General features: G+C 43.9%; 1 protein-coding gene across 3 annotated transcripts in view; it reads right to left on the bottom strand.

The window, feature by feature from the left end:
* LOC126195974 (serine/threonine-protein phosphatase 6 regulatory ankyrin repeat subunit C-like) overlaps positions 1-16,125 on the bottom strand; it is a 35,326-nt gene extending 19,201 nt beyond the window's left edge. Inside the window, exon 1 of one of the 3 annotated variants that reach the window (XM_049934531.1) lies at positions 16,020-16,125. Coding sequence is in view for 1 of the 3 variants with exons in the window: in XM_049934529.1 (XP_049790486.1) it covers positions 15,735-15,740 (6 nt within the window). In the remaining 2 variants the exon portion in view is untranslated. Of the gene's footprint in view, positions 1-15,734; positions 15,853-16,019 lie in introns of those variants that run through there. The other 2 variants (XM_049934529.1, XM_049934532.1) reach the window with 2 other exon arrangements.
* Positions 16,126-16,660: the final 535 nt, after the last annotated feature.

Here is a 16,660-nt window from a genome sequence, read left to right as displayed (position 1 = left end):
GCCGGTAGAGAACCACAGAGTCCCTGTGAGAGGCCCACATCGAGGTCTTCCACACATTCATAGTCTCCTTAAAGGCACACAGTTTGTTGTGCGTACTGAGATTATGCCATTCCACCTCCCAAAGCTGAAAAACCTTGTGGTGTAATAATGATCGCAGGTCAGTTACAGGGATGCCAATCTCCAGAAGCGGTTTCCGCGTAGCCTGTTCGGCCAGCCTGTCAGCAAGTTCATTTCCTGAGATTCCGATGTGGCCTGCGGTCCACACAAACACCACGGAACGATGGACTTCTGGATGATTCCTACCAAAGGATGGTGGGGGTAGCACTGGTCGATAGCTTGTAGGCTGCTCAAGGTGTCCATACAGAGAAGAAATGACTCGCCAGGGAATGAAATGAGCGGATGCGCTCAAGAGCACGAGAAATGACCGCCAGCTTTGCAATGAAAACACTGCAGCCATCTGGCAAGGAGTGCTGTTCAATATGTCCTCCATGAAGATACGCAAAGCCAACGTAACCATCAGCCATTAAGCTGTCAGTGTAAACCACTTCGTGGTCCCGGTACATGTCAAGAATTGAGGGAAAATGACAGCAGAGAGCCGCGGGGTTAATTGAGTCCTTAGGACCATGTGAAAGGTCCAGGCGAAGCTTCGGCCTAGGTGTACACGATGGAGACGTACTTGAATGGACCTCGAGTATAGGTGGTAAAGCCAAGGACTCCACTTCAGACAGAAGAGATTGGACGCAAACTGCAATCGTAAGCCCTGACCTGGGTCTCCGATGCAGGAGATGAACTGTCGTGGATGGGAAGAGGAGATGGTAATTCGGATGCTCAGGAGAACTATGAATGTGTGCAAAGTAACTGGCAAGCAGCTGTGCACGACTAACCTTCAATGGAGGGACTCTGGCCTCCACCTGGACGCTGGTCCCCACCAGACTCGTCCTAAGAGCTCCTGTTGCCAGTCGAATGCCACAGTGGTGCACTGGGTGGAGTAAACGCAATGCTGAGGGCACCGCCAAACCATAAATCAGACTCCCATAGTCAAAGCGGGATTGAACAAGGGCTCTGCAGAGCCGCAGCAGTGTAGAGTGTTCTGCACCCTTTGGTGTTGCTCAGGCAGTGGAGGGCATTGAAGTGCTGCCAGCACTTCCACTTCAGCTGATGAAGATGAGGAAGCCACATCAATTAGGCATCAAAAACCATTCCTCGGAATCGATAAGTCTCCACTACAGTGAGTGGATCGTCATTAAGGTAAACTTCTGGTTGGCTGGTTGGTTTGGGGAAGGAGACCAGACAGCGAGGTCATTTGTCTCATCAGATTAGGGAAGGACGGGGAAGGAAGTCGGCCGTGCCCTTTGAAAGGAACCATCCCGGCATTTGCCTGGAGCGATTTAGGGAAATCACGGAAAACCTAAATCAGGATGGCCGGACGCGGGATTGAACCGTCGTCCTCCCGAATGCGAGTCCAGTGTCTAACCACTGCGCCACCTCGCTCGGTGGTAAACTTCTGGTTCCAGATGGATGGTATGACACTGCAGAACTGCATGACACACGACTTCGCAGCTGAAAACTGGAAGCCGTGGGCTAGAGCCCATGACTGTGCCTTGTGGATGGCTCCCTGTAGGTGCCGCTCGGCAACACCGGTCCTGGAGGAGCAGTACAAAATCCAGAAGTTGTCTGCATAGAGAGAAGGTGAGACTGACGGCCCGACAGCTTCTGCTACACCATTAATGGCCACTAAAAACAGCGATACACTCAATACAGAGCCCTGTGGGACCCCAGTCTCCTTAATATGGGGGGAACTATGGGAGGCACCAACTTGGACATAGAAAATACAATGTGATAGGAAATTTTGGATAAAAATCGGGAGCGGGCCGCGGAGACCCCACTCATATAATGTGGCAAGGATATGATGTCGCCAGGTCGTGTCATAAGCTTTTCGTAAAACAAAAAGACAGCAACCAGGTGTTGGTGTATGGAAAAGGCTGTTCGGATGGCAGACTCGAGGGAAACTAGATTATTAATGGCACAGCGGCCCTGGTTGAAACTGCATTGGTATGGAGCCAGTAAGCCATGTGACTTCAGGACTCAATACAACTGCCAACTTACCATAAATTCTAACAGCTTACAAAGAACATTGGTGAGGCTGATGGGCCGATAGCCATCCACATCAGGCGGGTTTTTACAGGGTCTGAGCACTGGAATGATGGTGCTCTCCCACCATTGTGATGGAAAGATGCCATCGCACCAGATCCAGTTGAAGATGACAAGGAGATGTCACTTGTAATCGGGTGAGAGTTGTTCGATCATCTTACTGTGGATCCAATCTGGCCCAGGAGGTTTGTTGGGGAAATGTGCAAGGACACTGAGGAGCTCCCACTCTGTAAATGGATCAATATAGGGTTCACTGTGATGTTCAGTGAACGAGAGGTCTTTCCTTTCCATCCGCCGTTTGAGGTTGCGAAATGCTAGGGGATAATTCTCTAACATGGAGGCTCAAGCATAGTGCTCGGCAATCGCATTTGCATCGGTAGATAACATGCCACTGATGTTAATGACAGTAACACCTGTCAGGGTCTGGTACCCACAAACATGTCTGATCTTCCTCCAGACTTGGGAAGGTGATGTACAGCACTCAATGGTCGAGACGTACCTCTCCCAACTTGCCTGTTTCCATCGTTTTATACTCTGGCGAATGCAGGCACTGAACTGTTTAAAAGCTATTAGGTGCTCTTGGGAAGGGTGCCACTTATGTCGCTGTAGAGCTTGCTGGCACTCTTTAATGGCCTCAGCTATTTCCGGCGACCACCAAGGTACTGACGTTTGCGGGGGGGGGGGGGGGGGGGGCATCCCAAAGAACAAGGGATCATGTTTTCCACCACAAAAATGATCATTCTAGTGACCTGCTCAACTACACATCAATGGCACCATGGGGGGGGGGGGGGGGGGAGAATCAGTGGTGACAGCAGAGGTGAAAGCTCCGCAGTCTGCCTTGTTTAAAGCCCATCTTGGTAGACGTCCAGGGGAATGGCACTGGGGGAGTGACAGGAAGATGGGAAAGTGGTCACTACCACACAAGTCATTGTGGGCTCTCCAGTGGACAGATGGGAGAAGTCCTGGGCTGCAGAAGAATAAATCAATGGCTGAGTAAGTGCCATGAACCACATTGAAATGTATGGGGGGCCCAGTATTTAAGAGGCAGAGGTCGAGTTGAGACAGGAAAGTTTCGACATCTCTACCTCGGCCAGTAAGCACAGTGCCATCCCACAAGGGGTTATGGGCATTAAAATCTCCCAAAAGTAGGAAAGTTTTAGGGAATTGATAAATCAGTGCAGCCAATGCATTCAGGGGCACTTCACCATCTGGAGGAAGATATACGTTGCAGACAGTCATTCCCTGTGTCGTCCTTATCCTGACAGCCACAGCTTCAAGAGGGGTTTGAAGGGGCACAGGTTCACTGCATACTGAGTTCTTCAGGACATAGACACACATTCCATGTGACACTCTATTATAGTCGCTATGGTTCTTGTAATATTCCCTTACCACTTACAACCATATGGAAGACAATACAGTGAAGATCTTTGATAATGGGCTAAATTTTGCACCCTTTCCAAAAATGATGTTAATAGTAGAATACATCAGCTCCATGGATCACATTGCAGCTTCATTGCATCCAGAAGGAGCAGAAGAGTTTAGACACAAAGCTTATAGAGCACTTACCAAAGAGCCAATGTTAATTTCCACGTCTCCAAGAACGAGCAATCTACCATTAAACAAGGGCAATGCAGTGGTCCTAATGTCATGTGTGGCCTAGAATAAAAATATTTTCGATCTTTGGAATGACATTGTCTGTAAATAATATCAGAATAGGGAAGAGTAGTTGCTACTCACCATATAGTGGAGACGCTGAGCCACAGGGAGGCACAATACAAAAAACTATCAGAAAGTGAACTTGCAGCCCACAAGGCCTTCATCGGAAATAGACAACATAGAAACACACACACTCATGCAAATGCAACTCATGCACACATGACCACACTCTCTGACTGCTGAGGCCACACTGCGAACAGCAGCACATAATGGGAGAAGCAACAGAATGGTGGAGGTAAGGAGGAGGCTGGGGTGTGAAGCGGTAGGGATAGCAGGGAAGGGGTGGCAGATGGTAAAGTGCAGCTTGCGAGAGCATACAGGAATGAGCCAGAGAGAGGGTAGGGCAGCTAGGGGCAGTCGGGAGGTTCAATGCAGGGGGGGGGGGGGGGGGGAGTTAGTGGCAAAGGAGAGAAGTAAATAGACTGTGTGTGTGTTGGTGGAATAGAGGGCTGTGAAGTGCTGGAATGGGAACACTTAAGGAGCTCGATGGGTAAGGACAATGACGAACGAACATTGAGGCCACCAGGCTTACGGAAACATAGGATATGTTGCAGGGAGTGTTCCCACCTGTGCAATTCAGAAAAGCTGGTATTGTTGGGAAGGGTTCAGATGGCACAGACTGTGAAGCAGTCAGTGAAATGTAGATCATCATGTTGGGTGGTATGCTCAGCAACAAAATGGTCCAGCTGTTTCACAGTCATAGTTTGTTGGTGGCCATTCATGCAGACAGACAGCTTGTTGGTTGTCATGCCCATGTAGAATGCAACACATTGGTTGCAGCTTAGCTGGTAAATCACATGACTGGTTTCACAGGTAGCCCTGCACTTGATGGGTTGTGTGATGCTTGTGACCGAACTGGAGTTGGTGATGGTTGGAGGATGTATGGGACAGGTCTTGCATCTAGGTCTATCACAGGGATATGAGCTATGGGGCATGGGGCTGAGAGCAGGTGTTGTATAGGGATGGATGAGAATATTGTATAGGTTCAGTAGGCAGCGGAATAGCACTGTGACAGTGGTGGGAAGGATAGTGGGTATGACTTTTCTTATTTTAGGGAACGACAAGAGATAGTTGAAACCCTGACGCAGAATGTTAGTCAGTTGCTCCAGTCATTGGTGGTACTGAGTCACGAGGGGAATGCTGCTCTCTGGCCAGATGGTGGGACTTTGGGTGGTTATGGGTAAGTGGAGAGACGAGGCAGGGGGGACCTATTTTTGTTGAAGGTTGAGAGGGTTATTATAGTCTGTGAAGGTCTCAGTGAGACCCTTGGTATACTTTTAGAGGGACCGCTCATCACTTCAGACGCAATGGCAAGTTGTATGGAAGTGACTTCTTGGTATGGAATGTGTGGCAGCTGAAGTGGAGATATTGCTGCTGGTTGGTACATTTGGTATGGACAAAGGTACTGACAAAGTCACCTATGAGGTGGAGGTCAACATCGAGGAAGGTGGCATGTTGGGTTGAATAGGACCAGGTGAAGCGAACAGGGGAGATGGTGTTGAGGTTCTGGAGGAATGTGGACAGGGTGTCCTCATCCTCAATCCAGATCATGAAGGTGTCACGAAGAATCTGAACCAAGTGAGGAGTAAGAAGTTCTGGGTGTTTAGAAGTGGTTCCTCTGGGTGGTCCATGAATAGTTTGGCATAGAATGGTGCCATGTAGGTGCCCATAGCCATATCTTGGATTTGTTTGTAGGTAATGACTTTCAAGAACAAATAATTGTGGCTGGGGATATGGTTTGTCATGGTGACCAGGAAGGAGGTAGTAGGTTTGGAAATCCGTTGGGCACTGGGAAAGGTAGTGTTCAATAGTAGTAAGGCAATGGGCATTAGGGATGTTAGTGTAAAGAGATGTAGAATCAATAGTGATGAGCAGAGCACTATGTGGTAAAGGAACAGGAACTTGAGATAGTCGGTGGATGACACAGTTGGTATCGTTCACATAGTAGGATAGGTTGCAGGGAATAGGCTGAAGGTGTTGGTCTATAAGAGCAGAGATTCTCTCAGTGGGGGCACAATAATGAGCCACAATAAAGTGTCCTGGGTGTTTAGGTTTAAGGACTTTAGGAAGCATGTAGAAGGCAGGAGTGCGGGTAGTGGTAGGGATGAGGAGAGAGATGGACTCTGGGGAAAGGTTCTGGGAAAGACTAAGGATTTGAGGAGAGGCTAGAGATCCTGCTGGATTTCTGGAATGGCTCACTGTGGCAGGGTTTGTAGGTGGATGAATCCGACAACTGGTAGAGCCCCTCTGCCAGGTAATCCTTGCAGTTCAAAACAACAGTGGTGGAGCCTTTGTCAGCAGGTACAATTATAGAGTCAGGATCAGTTTTTAGGGGCTGGATTGCAGTTCTTTCTGTGGATGTGAGGTTAGTCTGCATGTTAAGGGATTTGGGGAATGATGGTGAAGAAAGGTTGAGATTAAGAACTTCTAGCAAAGTTAACAGGGGATGATTTTGGGGCAATGGGGGCAGATCACAGTTCGGTGGAGCAGCATTCAACATTGGTCTTTGTTTGAGTTTCACTGATAGGGTTGGTGGTAAAAAAGTGTTTCCTCTTTACGGTCTGGGAGAAGGAGAGAAGGTCTTTAACAAGTCCTGCGTGATTGAATTTGGGAGTGGAGCAAAAGGTGAAGCTTTTGGAAAGGACTGATACTTCTGCAGGGCTAAGGCTTTTTTTTTTTTTGGGGGGGGGGGGGGTGGAAGTGCAGGACTGCATTGGTGTCACTGTGGAAGGAAGGCTGGCAGCCAGAGATGGGTAATTTTATGGTGAGGCCATTTGAAGGGATTCCACAAGCCAAGCAACAACCCAGGAACAGTATATGGGACTGGGTTCTGGCTGGGGATAAGGACACTTTTCTGTATTGACACAGATGGAAGGAGCAAGGTTCCACGGTGGAGGATAAAAATGTGTAAAAATATGTTATGAATGCAGAAATGCAAAAATACACCCAAACGCATCAGAAAAACCACAAAAAGGATGGAACGGATGAAGTAAGGGGAAACGAGATGAAATCTGAGAGAGTAGGCCATAGTGAACGGCAGAAACCAATTGTGTTCTCTTTCCAGCACTATACAGCCCTCTATTCCACCAATGCACCCACAGATTTTTTACTTCTCTCCTTTCCCACTATCCCTCCCCCTCCCTGCCCTCCATCTAACCTCCCGACTGCACCTAGCAGCCCTACCCTATACCCACCTCGTCTTTGTATGCTCCCACAAGCAGCACTTCACCATTCCCCACCCCTACCCTGGTACCCCTCCCCGTCCCCACCCTAGCCTCCTCCATACCTCCATCATCTGGTTGCTTCTCGGATCATGCACTGCTGTTTGCAGTCTGGCCTCAGCAGCCAGAAAGTGTGGTGATGTCTGTGTGAGTTGCATCCGTGTGTGTGTTTTGTTTTTCTTTTTCTTTTTTTTATGGCAGCCTTGTTGGCCAAAAGCTCACTTTTTCTGACAGTCGTTTTGCTGTGCAAGTCTGCGACTCAGCATCTCTATTATAGGGTGAGTAGCAACTATCCTTTTCATAATATTGTTACATTCCATCTTGGATTTTCCATTGTTTGGTATTGCCTACAAACAGCTAGATGTCAATCCTATAAATAAAATCAAGAACAACACTTATTCATCTCAATTACTCACACTTGCCATGTAGCATTACCAAGGGTCTTCAAACACACAGCTGTGTCACCCCACTACATGATCTTCTAAGATACACATGGAAGGCATTTCTCTAAGACCTACAATTAGTAATACTGATGCATCTACAGATCACCTGACAAAATACCTGAAACACATCCTCAGTGAAGTGTGAATACTACAGTCACAATTCTGCTCACTTTGTGCAACATGTCAGTCAACTGTGACTCCAGTATATGGATATGATGTCAGTTTTGATGTGATCTCCCTCTTTACAAGAGTACCATTTACTGAATACTCAGAACTAATCAAGGAAATGGTCAACAACTATTTCACTGAATATTTTGGTAACATTCTGATGTTAACACATCTTCTGTTTGATGGAAAATATTATGAGCAAACCAGTGGCTTGGGAACGGGTAATCCATTATCACCTGGCATGGTGAAACCTATATATGAAACATGTTGAAGCAAAGGCAGTAGAATCTGCCAAATTCAACATGTTTTTCTATTGATATATGGATGACAAGTCTGTGATGCCTTATGGAAGGAAAGAGCTGGAAGAGTTCTTGGAGCATTTAAACTCCATCCATCTTAACGAAGTATATGATGGAACTTGAAAATGTGCAAAGCTACCTCTCCTTGGCATGTTAGTTAGAGAAAACTGGACGTTTCCTGGGTTACAGTGAATATAGAAAACCCACACACACTGACCTCTGTCTCCTCTATCCTAGCCACAACTATATGTCACAAGGAAGCTGGGAGCTACAGACTCTGGTCCATAGAGCTCAAATACTTTCAGATGAGGATAGCCATGCCAAAGAATTACAATACCTATGGATAGCATTCTGAAAAAATAGGTACTCAAATCATCAAACTGAACGAGTTTTGGAGTCAAAATCTCGAACACCTGAGAAATGGGTTGAGACTGAGACAGAAAAAGAGAAGCTAAGAATTGCTTATCTACCTTATGTTGGCCCAATTTCTAAAATGATTGGCAGACTACCACAGAAACATGGTATCCAATGTATTTCACTCCCATCAAAACAGATAAAAAAATCTCTTTTGTAATGTCAGAGGTAATCTAGGTTGGTTGGTTTTGGGGAAAGAGACCAAACAGCGAGGTCATCGGTCCCATCGGATTAGGGAAGGAAGTCGGCCGTGCCCTTTCAGAGGAACCATCCCGGCATTTGCCTGGAGCGATTTAGGGAAATCACGGAAAACCTAAATCAGGATGGCCGGACGCGGGATTGAACCGTCGTCCTCCCGAATGCGAGTCCAGTGTGCTAACCACTGCGCCACCTCGTTCGGTGGTAATCTAGGTCTCCGAACGCTGGCTGTTTACCGCACTGTATTCAAATGTGACAAGCCTTACATGACACACAAAATTAGAATAACTGAACAGAGATGTACAGAACATCAGTGACACATCGGACTAAAATAACCAAACAAATCACCTGCCGCTGAGCATTGCCTCAACTATTACTACAAAATGAAACACAGGGAGACCAGTATTGCAGTGCAAATGTCCAGTTTCTGGGACAGAATTATCAAGGAGGCTATCAAAATAAATGTATCAGAAAATCTAATAAATGAGGAGGGTTTCAATTCAACCACAGCTTGAAGACCAGCACTTAATTTGTTAAGAGTTTTCTGGCCATTAAATTCACCAGAGATAAGAAACAACAATAAAAAGTGCATTTCAAAGAATATTGCTATCAGCTCTGGAAAATAAAAGCGTGTCGAAGGATGTGGTAGGCATCAGGAGTCAAACTCAGCTCTAACCAGCTTTGTGGGACCAGCAGATTTTAATTGTTTGGTTGGAGTACACATAACAGCACCTGAAGAAGCCTATTGGATCAGCGTTCAAAATATTGTGAAGAAAATGGAAACAGAAATTCAGCTGTATTTATGGAACCATACTATTAATGAATCTTGCTAAGGAAATCTGAGAGATCACATATACAACTGGCTTGCTAGCAATTCACCACCACCAGGAAGGGAAACATCTGGAGAACAGAGGACAACGCACTGGTATTTGTTCATTGTGGATGCTCTGGGCACATCATTCAGCATTGTAAACTGAGAAGTGTTGGTGACTATACCACTGCAAATTGTCAAATAACAGGGCAGTTATAAGCATGCCAGGCAACTACAGATGACTACAGCCAACCTGCACACAAATCTCATCACCATTTCCTGACGTAGATCACTAATTTGCATAGTCAATCCCTATCATGATATAGAAGTTCTAATCACTTGTTCAGACACCAAAATCAGGACAGTTAAATGAAGCGACTTTCCACTGATCTGACACCAATGCAGATGAATTGTCTCCATCCACAGCAGCAGCCATGATGTTGAGAAATCAGATCAACTTATCATCGACATGTGACTTGTCCAGGCACTGATTGATTCTGGGACTTCATTTTCTGTGATACTAAATTCTCATCATTTCCAGTGAAAGAAATTTATGTTGAAAGATTCAAAGGCCATTGTGTTGAAGGTTGCAAATGGAAAATACATCCTACCCACAGGAATCTGCATTGTGAAAATGATTATCAATAAAAGAACACAATCAGCTTTAGAGAGAATACAACCCAATGTGAAACACCTTATCCACCCTGGGAATTATCGCCACTCTCATCAGTCAGCACTTACATGGAGAGTCCCTGCCTAAACATTGGGTAATTCAGATGGAGGTGATGTCATCCAGCCATTAGAAAGTTCTTGGTCCTTCACTGTAGTAATCTGGAGGAAGAAACACAGCACATGGCACCCCTGCATCAATTACCAACAGATGAACAAAATCACCGAAAAGCCATTCCCACACATTGACAACTTGTACTGTTGGAAGGGAGTGCACTATTTTCCATTATGTGTGTGCAGACTGGCTACTAGCAGATCATGGTTGATGAGGCTGACTGGAAAAAGACTGCATTTGTTAACACCTAATGGCCCCTATGAGTTCAAAATTATGTCAATTGGTCTACACAATGTTCAAACCACTTTAGCATTTTAAACGAACATCTCTTTACTGCATTGTTGACACTGCTGTTTTCTGAAAGACATTTAAAGAGCATTTAAGTTCTCGACAATTGTGCTGAAATGCATCCACGGTGCAAGCTTTCACCTGACTCCAAGAATGTATCTCCTCAGTGTTCAAGAAATGAAAAACTTAGGACACCTACTTAAGATGAACAGAGTCTGTCCTGATCCAGAAAACATAAGTCACAATCGATTTTCCAACTTCTTGACACATTTGTAACATGAGAGACTACCTGTGCATGTGCTGCAAAAACAGAAGCTTCATAAAAGATTTCAGTTGCAAGGCACAGCCTTTACAAGAATTTCTGCATGGAGACAACAAATTCTTCACCAGTCCTAGCACTTTTTGACAAGAATGCTGAAACACCACCACACACTGAAGGTAAGGGGAGAGGAAATTCTCTTGTAAATCAATTAATAACACAGTACACAGTTGACTGCATCACATTTTAATGACCATTCAAATGTGTATGATGCCAACAGTAATGTATTGTGGCTAATGAAGATTACTGTGTGGCTGAATAAATATCCTTTGTCTTAATCTTCCTTTTTCTTTGTGCTACTTTACCTTTCATTTATGTATTGGATGCACCTTGTAATTTTGTGTGTGTGCATGTGTCCATACTTCTGCATGTGCATGATTTTCACATGCTCACATAAGGAAATGTGCACAATCCTAGCTTTAGGAACTATTAGTTCTTCCCTCAGAAAGGAGAGAGGTATAGATGGGGGAAGGTTAAAAAAGAATGACAGGTTACTCAGACCATAGGATGAGAGGGCCCTACCTGTAGTGAGGACGAGTGGAGGTAAAGATGATGAGGGAGATGTGGCAGTGAGAAAGACATCAAAGATAGTTCAGTGGGAAGTAATGTGCCAGCTTTGGTCCAGAGATGATGAGGACAGAATGAGAGGTAAAGGTGGATAGAAGGTATAGTTCAAGAAATGAATCAGAAACACAAAGAGTTAATGATGAAAATAATGACAATCTGGAAATAATGTGTCAAGCCATTCAAGGGATGGCGAAAGGAAGGCTGCCTGGAGATGAAGATATGTGAACAGAAAGCCACAGGAAAATTGTTTACAGAATGCCTGTGGAGGGAGACACTTCTCCAAAAGTAGAAAAATCCTGTAATTTTTTAACTTAACAAAATAGGAGGCAGTCATAACACAAAAAATATATATCTATCTCTCTCCTCTCCATAATTATAACATATACACTAATCACTTATAAGACACTCTTCTTTTCTTTTGCTTTGTCCTGCATCTACAAGGAGTCAAAATAGTTACAATCAGGCTTGGCAAGGTTAATTTATGGGATGGCTGGGTACATCTCCTGTCGCCAATCCGTTAACCTCCCACCCTCCTCCAAACAGAGGACGATGTGTACCCTAAATGTCTGCATGTACTGTCATCCAAGTGAAAGCATGCAAATATTTTCTAAAAGTCTGCAAATCATGTAACCGTGGTGGGAGTTGGATATCAGCCAAGTATTCGCCTTGTCAGACGTGGGAACCAACTAAACACAACACCCAGGCTGGCCAGCACCCCTGCCCTCATTGTTAATCTGCCAGGTGGATTTGATCAGGGGCCTGCACACCTGCTCAAATCCCAGAAGTGGCAAACTAACACTTATAATACAGGCAATAACTTCTAAGACACAAAGGATTTTAATCAAGCCAAAGAACAAGCCAACATTAAAATCATATGTATCACAATGAATCATTAATGAAATAATAGAACAAAGTGATGAGTTTGAACTATTGCCTTTCCTGGGAAATACGGAAGCGTCTGATCCCGCCCGTCTGCTTTGACCCACGACGTCACAAATATGGCGGATACAACCATAAACCACGATTCCAATATGGCGCATATAAAGTCTGTACGTACACATTATAAGGACGAAAATACATCGAAAAACAAACACACCCACTTTCCACAAAAAGCCTAATGACACAAGTGCGGGAAATGGGGTGTTTTTAGGTGGGGGCAAACCATACAAACAAATTTGGGCACCCACCCCGGAAATACGGAAGCGTCCGATCCCGCCCGTCTGCTTTGACCCATGACGTCACAAATATGGCGGAAACAAAAACACACACTTTCCACAAGAAGCCTAATGACACTAACGGGACAAGTGCGGGAAATGGGGTGTTTTGGGTGGGGGGCAAACTAAATATAAACAAATTTAGACGCCTTGCGTAGCTACAACGTGTAAGTGAAGACAGCCATGCATGAATACCCACCCACCTCCCCAGGGGTCGTAACCTCTGCAACCCATAGAAGATAAAGATGCTTCAGTAGCTGATTAGTGTTTTTTGTCTTTTTTAAAAAAAATATCTCACGGGATAGAACGAACAGATCAGAAAGATAAATATAATAAACTAAAACAGAAATTGGAGGAAACAGATAATTAAAATAAGTAATAAGTGTTTTTAAATTAAAAAAAAAAAATCTCATGAGATAGAACGAACAGATCAGAAAAGTAAATAAAATAAGATAAAACGGAACTGGAGACAGCCACACTCAAACCAAACTCCGCGCCGTCATGACGTCACACACAACACCCTTACGTCACGGGTCAAAGCCGACGCGTGGGATCGGACACTTCTGTCGACCCCCCACCCCCCATACAAAACCACACAAAACGACGAAAAAACTGACATCAAAAAACTCCCCAAATACCACTAAACACAATATCATCTGGAATCGGACACTTCCCTTGATCTATATAGCTCAACAGCAGCTCCCGATCCCATAAATTAGGATCTAACACTTCCCTTGGCCTATATAGCTCAAAAACATCTCCTGATACCAATATCAACATACACAGCCACACGTTGGGATCGAACACTTCCATTGACCTGCGCACTTAATTTTACCCGATTAATTTTACTAAAATTACCACACGATGTACAGCGAACAACACTAAATTGACCTTGACACAAAATCGTTAACTCACTGAAACGAATTCCACTACAAACACAGCTGACACTTGAACAATTCTGGATAATGAGCAAAAGCAAACTGAGCCCATTACACCACACAAACGAAAACCCTGAACATACCACCAGAGAGCACAACAAACCACAACACGACGACATCTACAAACACGCCACACTCACAAACCAAACTTCACGCCGTCATGACATCACACACGACAACACCCTTACGTCACGGGTCAAAGCTGACGCGTGGGTTCGGATGCTTCTGTCGACCCCTTTCCTGAGGTTCATAACTTTTCACTAAATTACGTCAAAACCTGTATTAACCCTCAAGCAGGTGCGCCTGTGGACACAGTGCACCAACCACAAATAATAGGATTGGATTGGATTGTTTGCGGGAAGAGACCAAACAGCGAGGTCATCGATCTCATCGGATTAGGGAAGGACGGGGGAAGGAAGTCGGCCATGTCCTTTCTAAGGAACCATCCCGGCATTTGCCTGGAGCAATTTAGGGAAATCACGGAAAACCTAAATCAGGATGGCCGGACGCAGGATTGAACCGTCGTCCTCCCAAATTCGAGTCCAGTGTCACAAATAATATTGCCTTGTATTGTTCCATTGTTGATTTACGGTTGTGAGCCCATATCTATTCCTTCATTATTGCTTCAGCTAACACAATGATATGTTGTGTTGTTATATGTCCAAATGAGCACCAGTAATACAAACTACACAACAAGCTAGGTGAGAAAAAATTTACGATAAGTGCAGTAGAATACCCCAGATTCAGAGCTAGCAGGGTAATCCCACAATGAGGCAGTTGTGTACGAGATAATTAGTAATCAAATAAGCATTTGGTTTGGATCTGATGCAACTGCACTGTTTAATGCTCCGAGTGGGTCATTACAGTGGTGTAACACTTGTACCTGGTAACAAAGGGATATAATGAAAGTTTATTTTATTATTGTTTAATGAAACTGTGATTCAGCTCATTGTTTAATTATACTTGCAATAAAAAACTTCATATTTGTATACATGAATATCACTGTAAAGGGCATAATAGAGGTTAGTGGACAATACATTCAGCTTTGTTCATAACCTATTTACCGATGACGCATGTGGGAAAAGATTGCTTATATGTCTCTGTGAGGCTGTTAGTCTGATTTTACCTACAGCGTCGATGGATGGTATATGGGTGTCAGATGAATACTCACATATTTCAAAATGAAAATCAGTTATTAGTATTTTGTAGCCAGGCTGCTGCTGTATGTACACTTCATCTTGGCTCTCTAGTTCTCAATTAATGGTCCTGTCACTATCAACTTTACCTGTCAAACAATACTGTGTGCAGTACGCTAGTGTTTTTGTAGCTATTGATACCCACGATACATAATTTGAAATGTAGCAATATTACAACTAAACATGAGACCATATAAGGTAATTTCTCTTTCAATTTCATTTATAAAAACATCTGTTACCTTAATGTATAGCCACTCACTAAGAAGGAAATTCCTGTCTATGAGGAAGCAAAGCTTCTGCTCTCTGCTCCCCTGTACCTAAAAATCAGCTGTTAAGGTGGACCTGATATTACACATCTTTCAGTGTCAATGAGGTCAGATTATCCTGTATTTCTGATACATTCTCCAGAGGACCGAAGAAGTGAATGGTAATTATTAGCCTATATTAACTTTTCACAAATGTTGTGAATATTATAACTAGCTTTAACCATACTCATGGTTTTACAGGTAAGGAGAAAGATAACTTTTTTTCAGTAGAATGAATGTCTCAACGGCTTCGGACACTGAGTGTATAACACCTTTCAACAAAAATGTTTTGTCACTTAGGTATCAGTAATAAGATATTTTCTGTTAGTCAGTCTTTAAGTATTACTACCTGACTGTGACAATGTTATTTTTGTTTGCTAAAGATGTTGTAACCATGTGTTGAGGGTGGTGTATATATATTGTTATGCTAAACTTATGGCTTCGAACATGGGCGTAACCGCTACATACCACTACTGTAAAGTAGAACTCTCTGCATTCAACCCAATTTGAATTAAGGGCTCCATGTCTAAGGATGGCATTCGCTTTCCGCCAGTTCTCACACACCACCGAGTCGTCCGACTTTCACAACGTCGCAGTGATATTACAGGACCGTGCGAAAAATTCTGCTCTTAAACTCTGTAATCTTTTATTTTATTATTAACGAACTATGCTAAAAGCCTTCCAAAATGTTCTCATGCTCACAGTCATTTTCCTTTATACACTTCCGTTTGTCGTGGCTCTGGATCGAGACGCGCTTATTTACAAAAAAAATGGTTCAAATGGCTCTGAGCACTATGGCACTCAACTGCTGTGGTCATCAGTCCCCTAGAACTTAGAACTACTTAAACCTAACTAACCCCAGGACATCACACACAACCATGCCCGAGGCAGGATTCGAACCTGCGACCGTAGCAGTCGCACGGTTCCGGACTGCGCGCCTAGATCTTACACAGTTAACATTCTTAGAATATCAATCCATTCACTGACCTTTATCGTTGCAAGAATGGATATATTAATTTCATGACGTGACAAATGGAAAGGAAGTGATATTTTATCACAGCAAGTGTCTCGCCTTTTTCGTAAACAAACACGACAGTTTTGACAACAGAAGCAAAGATATATCTTGTCAGCAATGCTCCTGCTATAATGAAAAATCTGTACATAGTTCTTTTTCAGCGTAAGTTTAGAATCAATTATATAAAGTGTTGCTGTTATTTATTAATTATAAACGAAAACCACGAACACCGCAACGCTTACAGGTACATATGAGAGACTATATGAAACTTGGCTGTGCAAGCAGTCGCAGCAAGCAGATAGGCGGAAAGTGAAGATATAGTGTGTATTAGTTCCGCAAATGTGAACAAAAACAGTGGTAAAAAGTGTGCAAAATGTAAAAAACAAAACATTTATAGTGAAGAGAAATGTGTTGCATGCCATATGATTGTAAAAATATCAGAAGAAAGGATGGGAAAATCGACAAATTTCGTTAATGCAATCGCGAGTATAGCGTCCACATCGTCTTCCGATCAACCTCGTGGTGAACATTATCGTGTATACTCAGACAAATGCTACTGCAACAAGCGAGCGGCGAAACGTATTATGTGTGTTAAATGCAAAACATTACAGTT

Source organism: Schistocerca nitens, chromosome 1 (assembly GCF_023898315.1).
Source record: "Schistocerca nitens isolate TAMUIC-IGC-003100 chromosome 1, iqSchNite1.1, whole genome shotgun sequence".
NCBI classification, from domain to species: Eukaryota; Metazoa; Arthropoda; class Insecta; order Orthoptera; family Acrididae; genus Schistocerca; species Schistocerca nitens.
The sequence above is the reverse complement of the archived record's forward strand: the minus strand, read 5'-3'. Positions and strand labels throughout refer to the sequence as shown.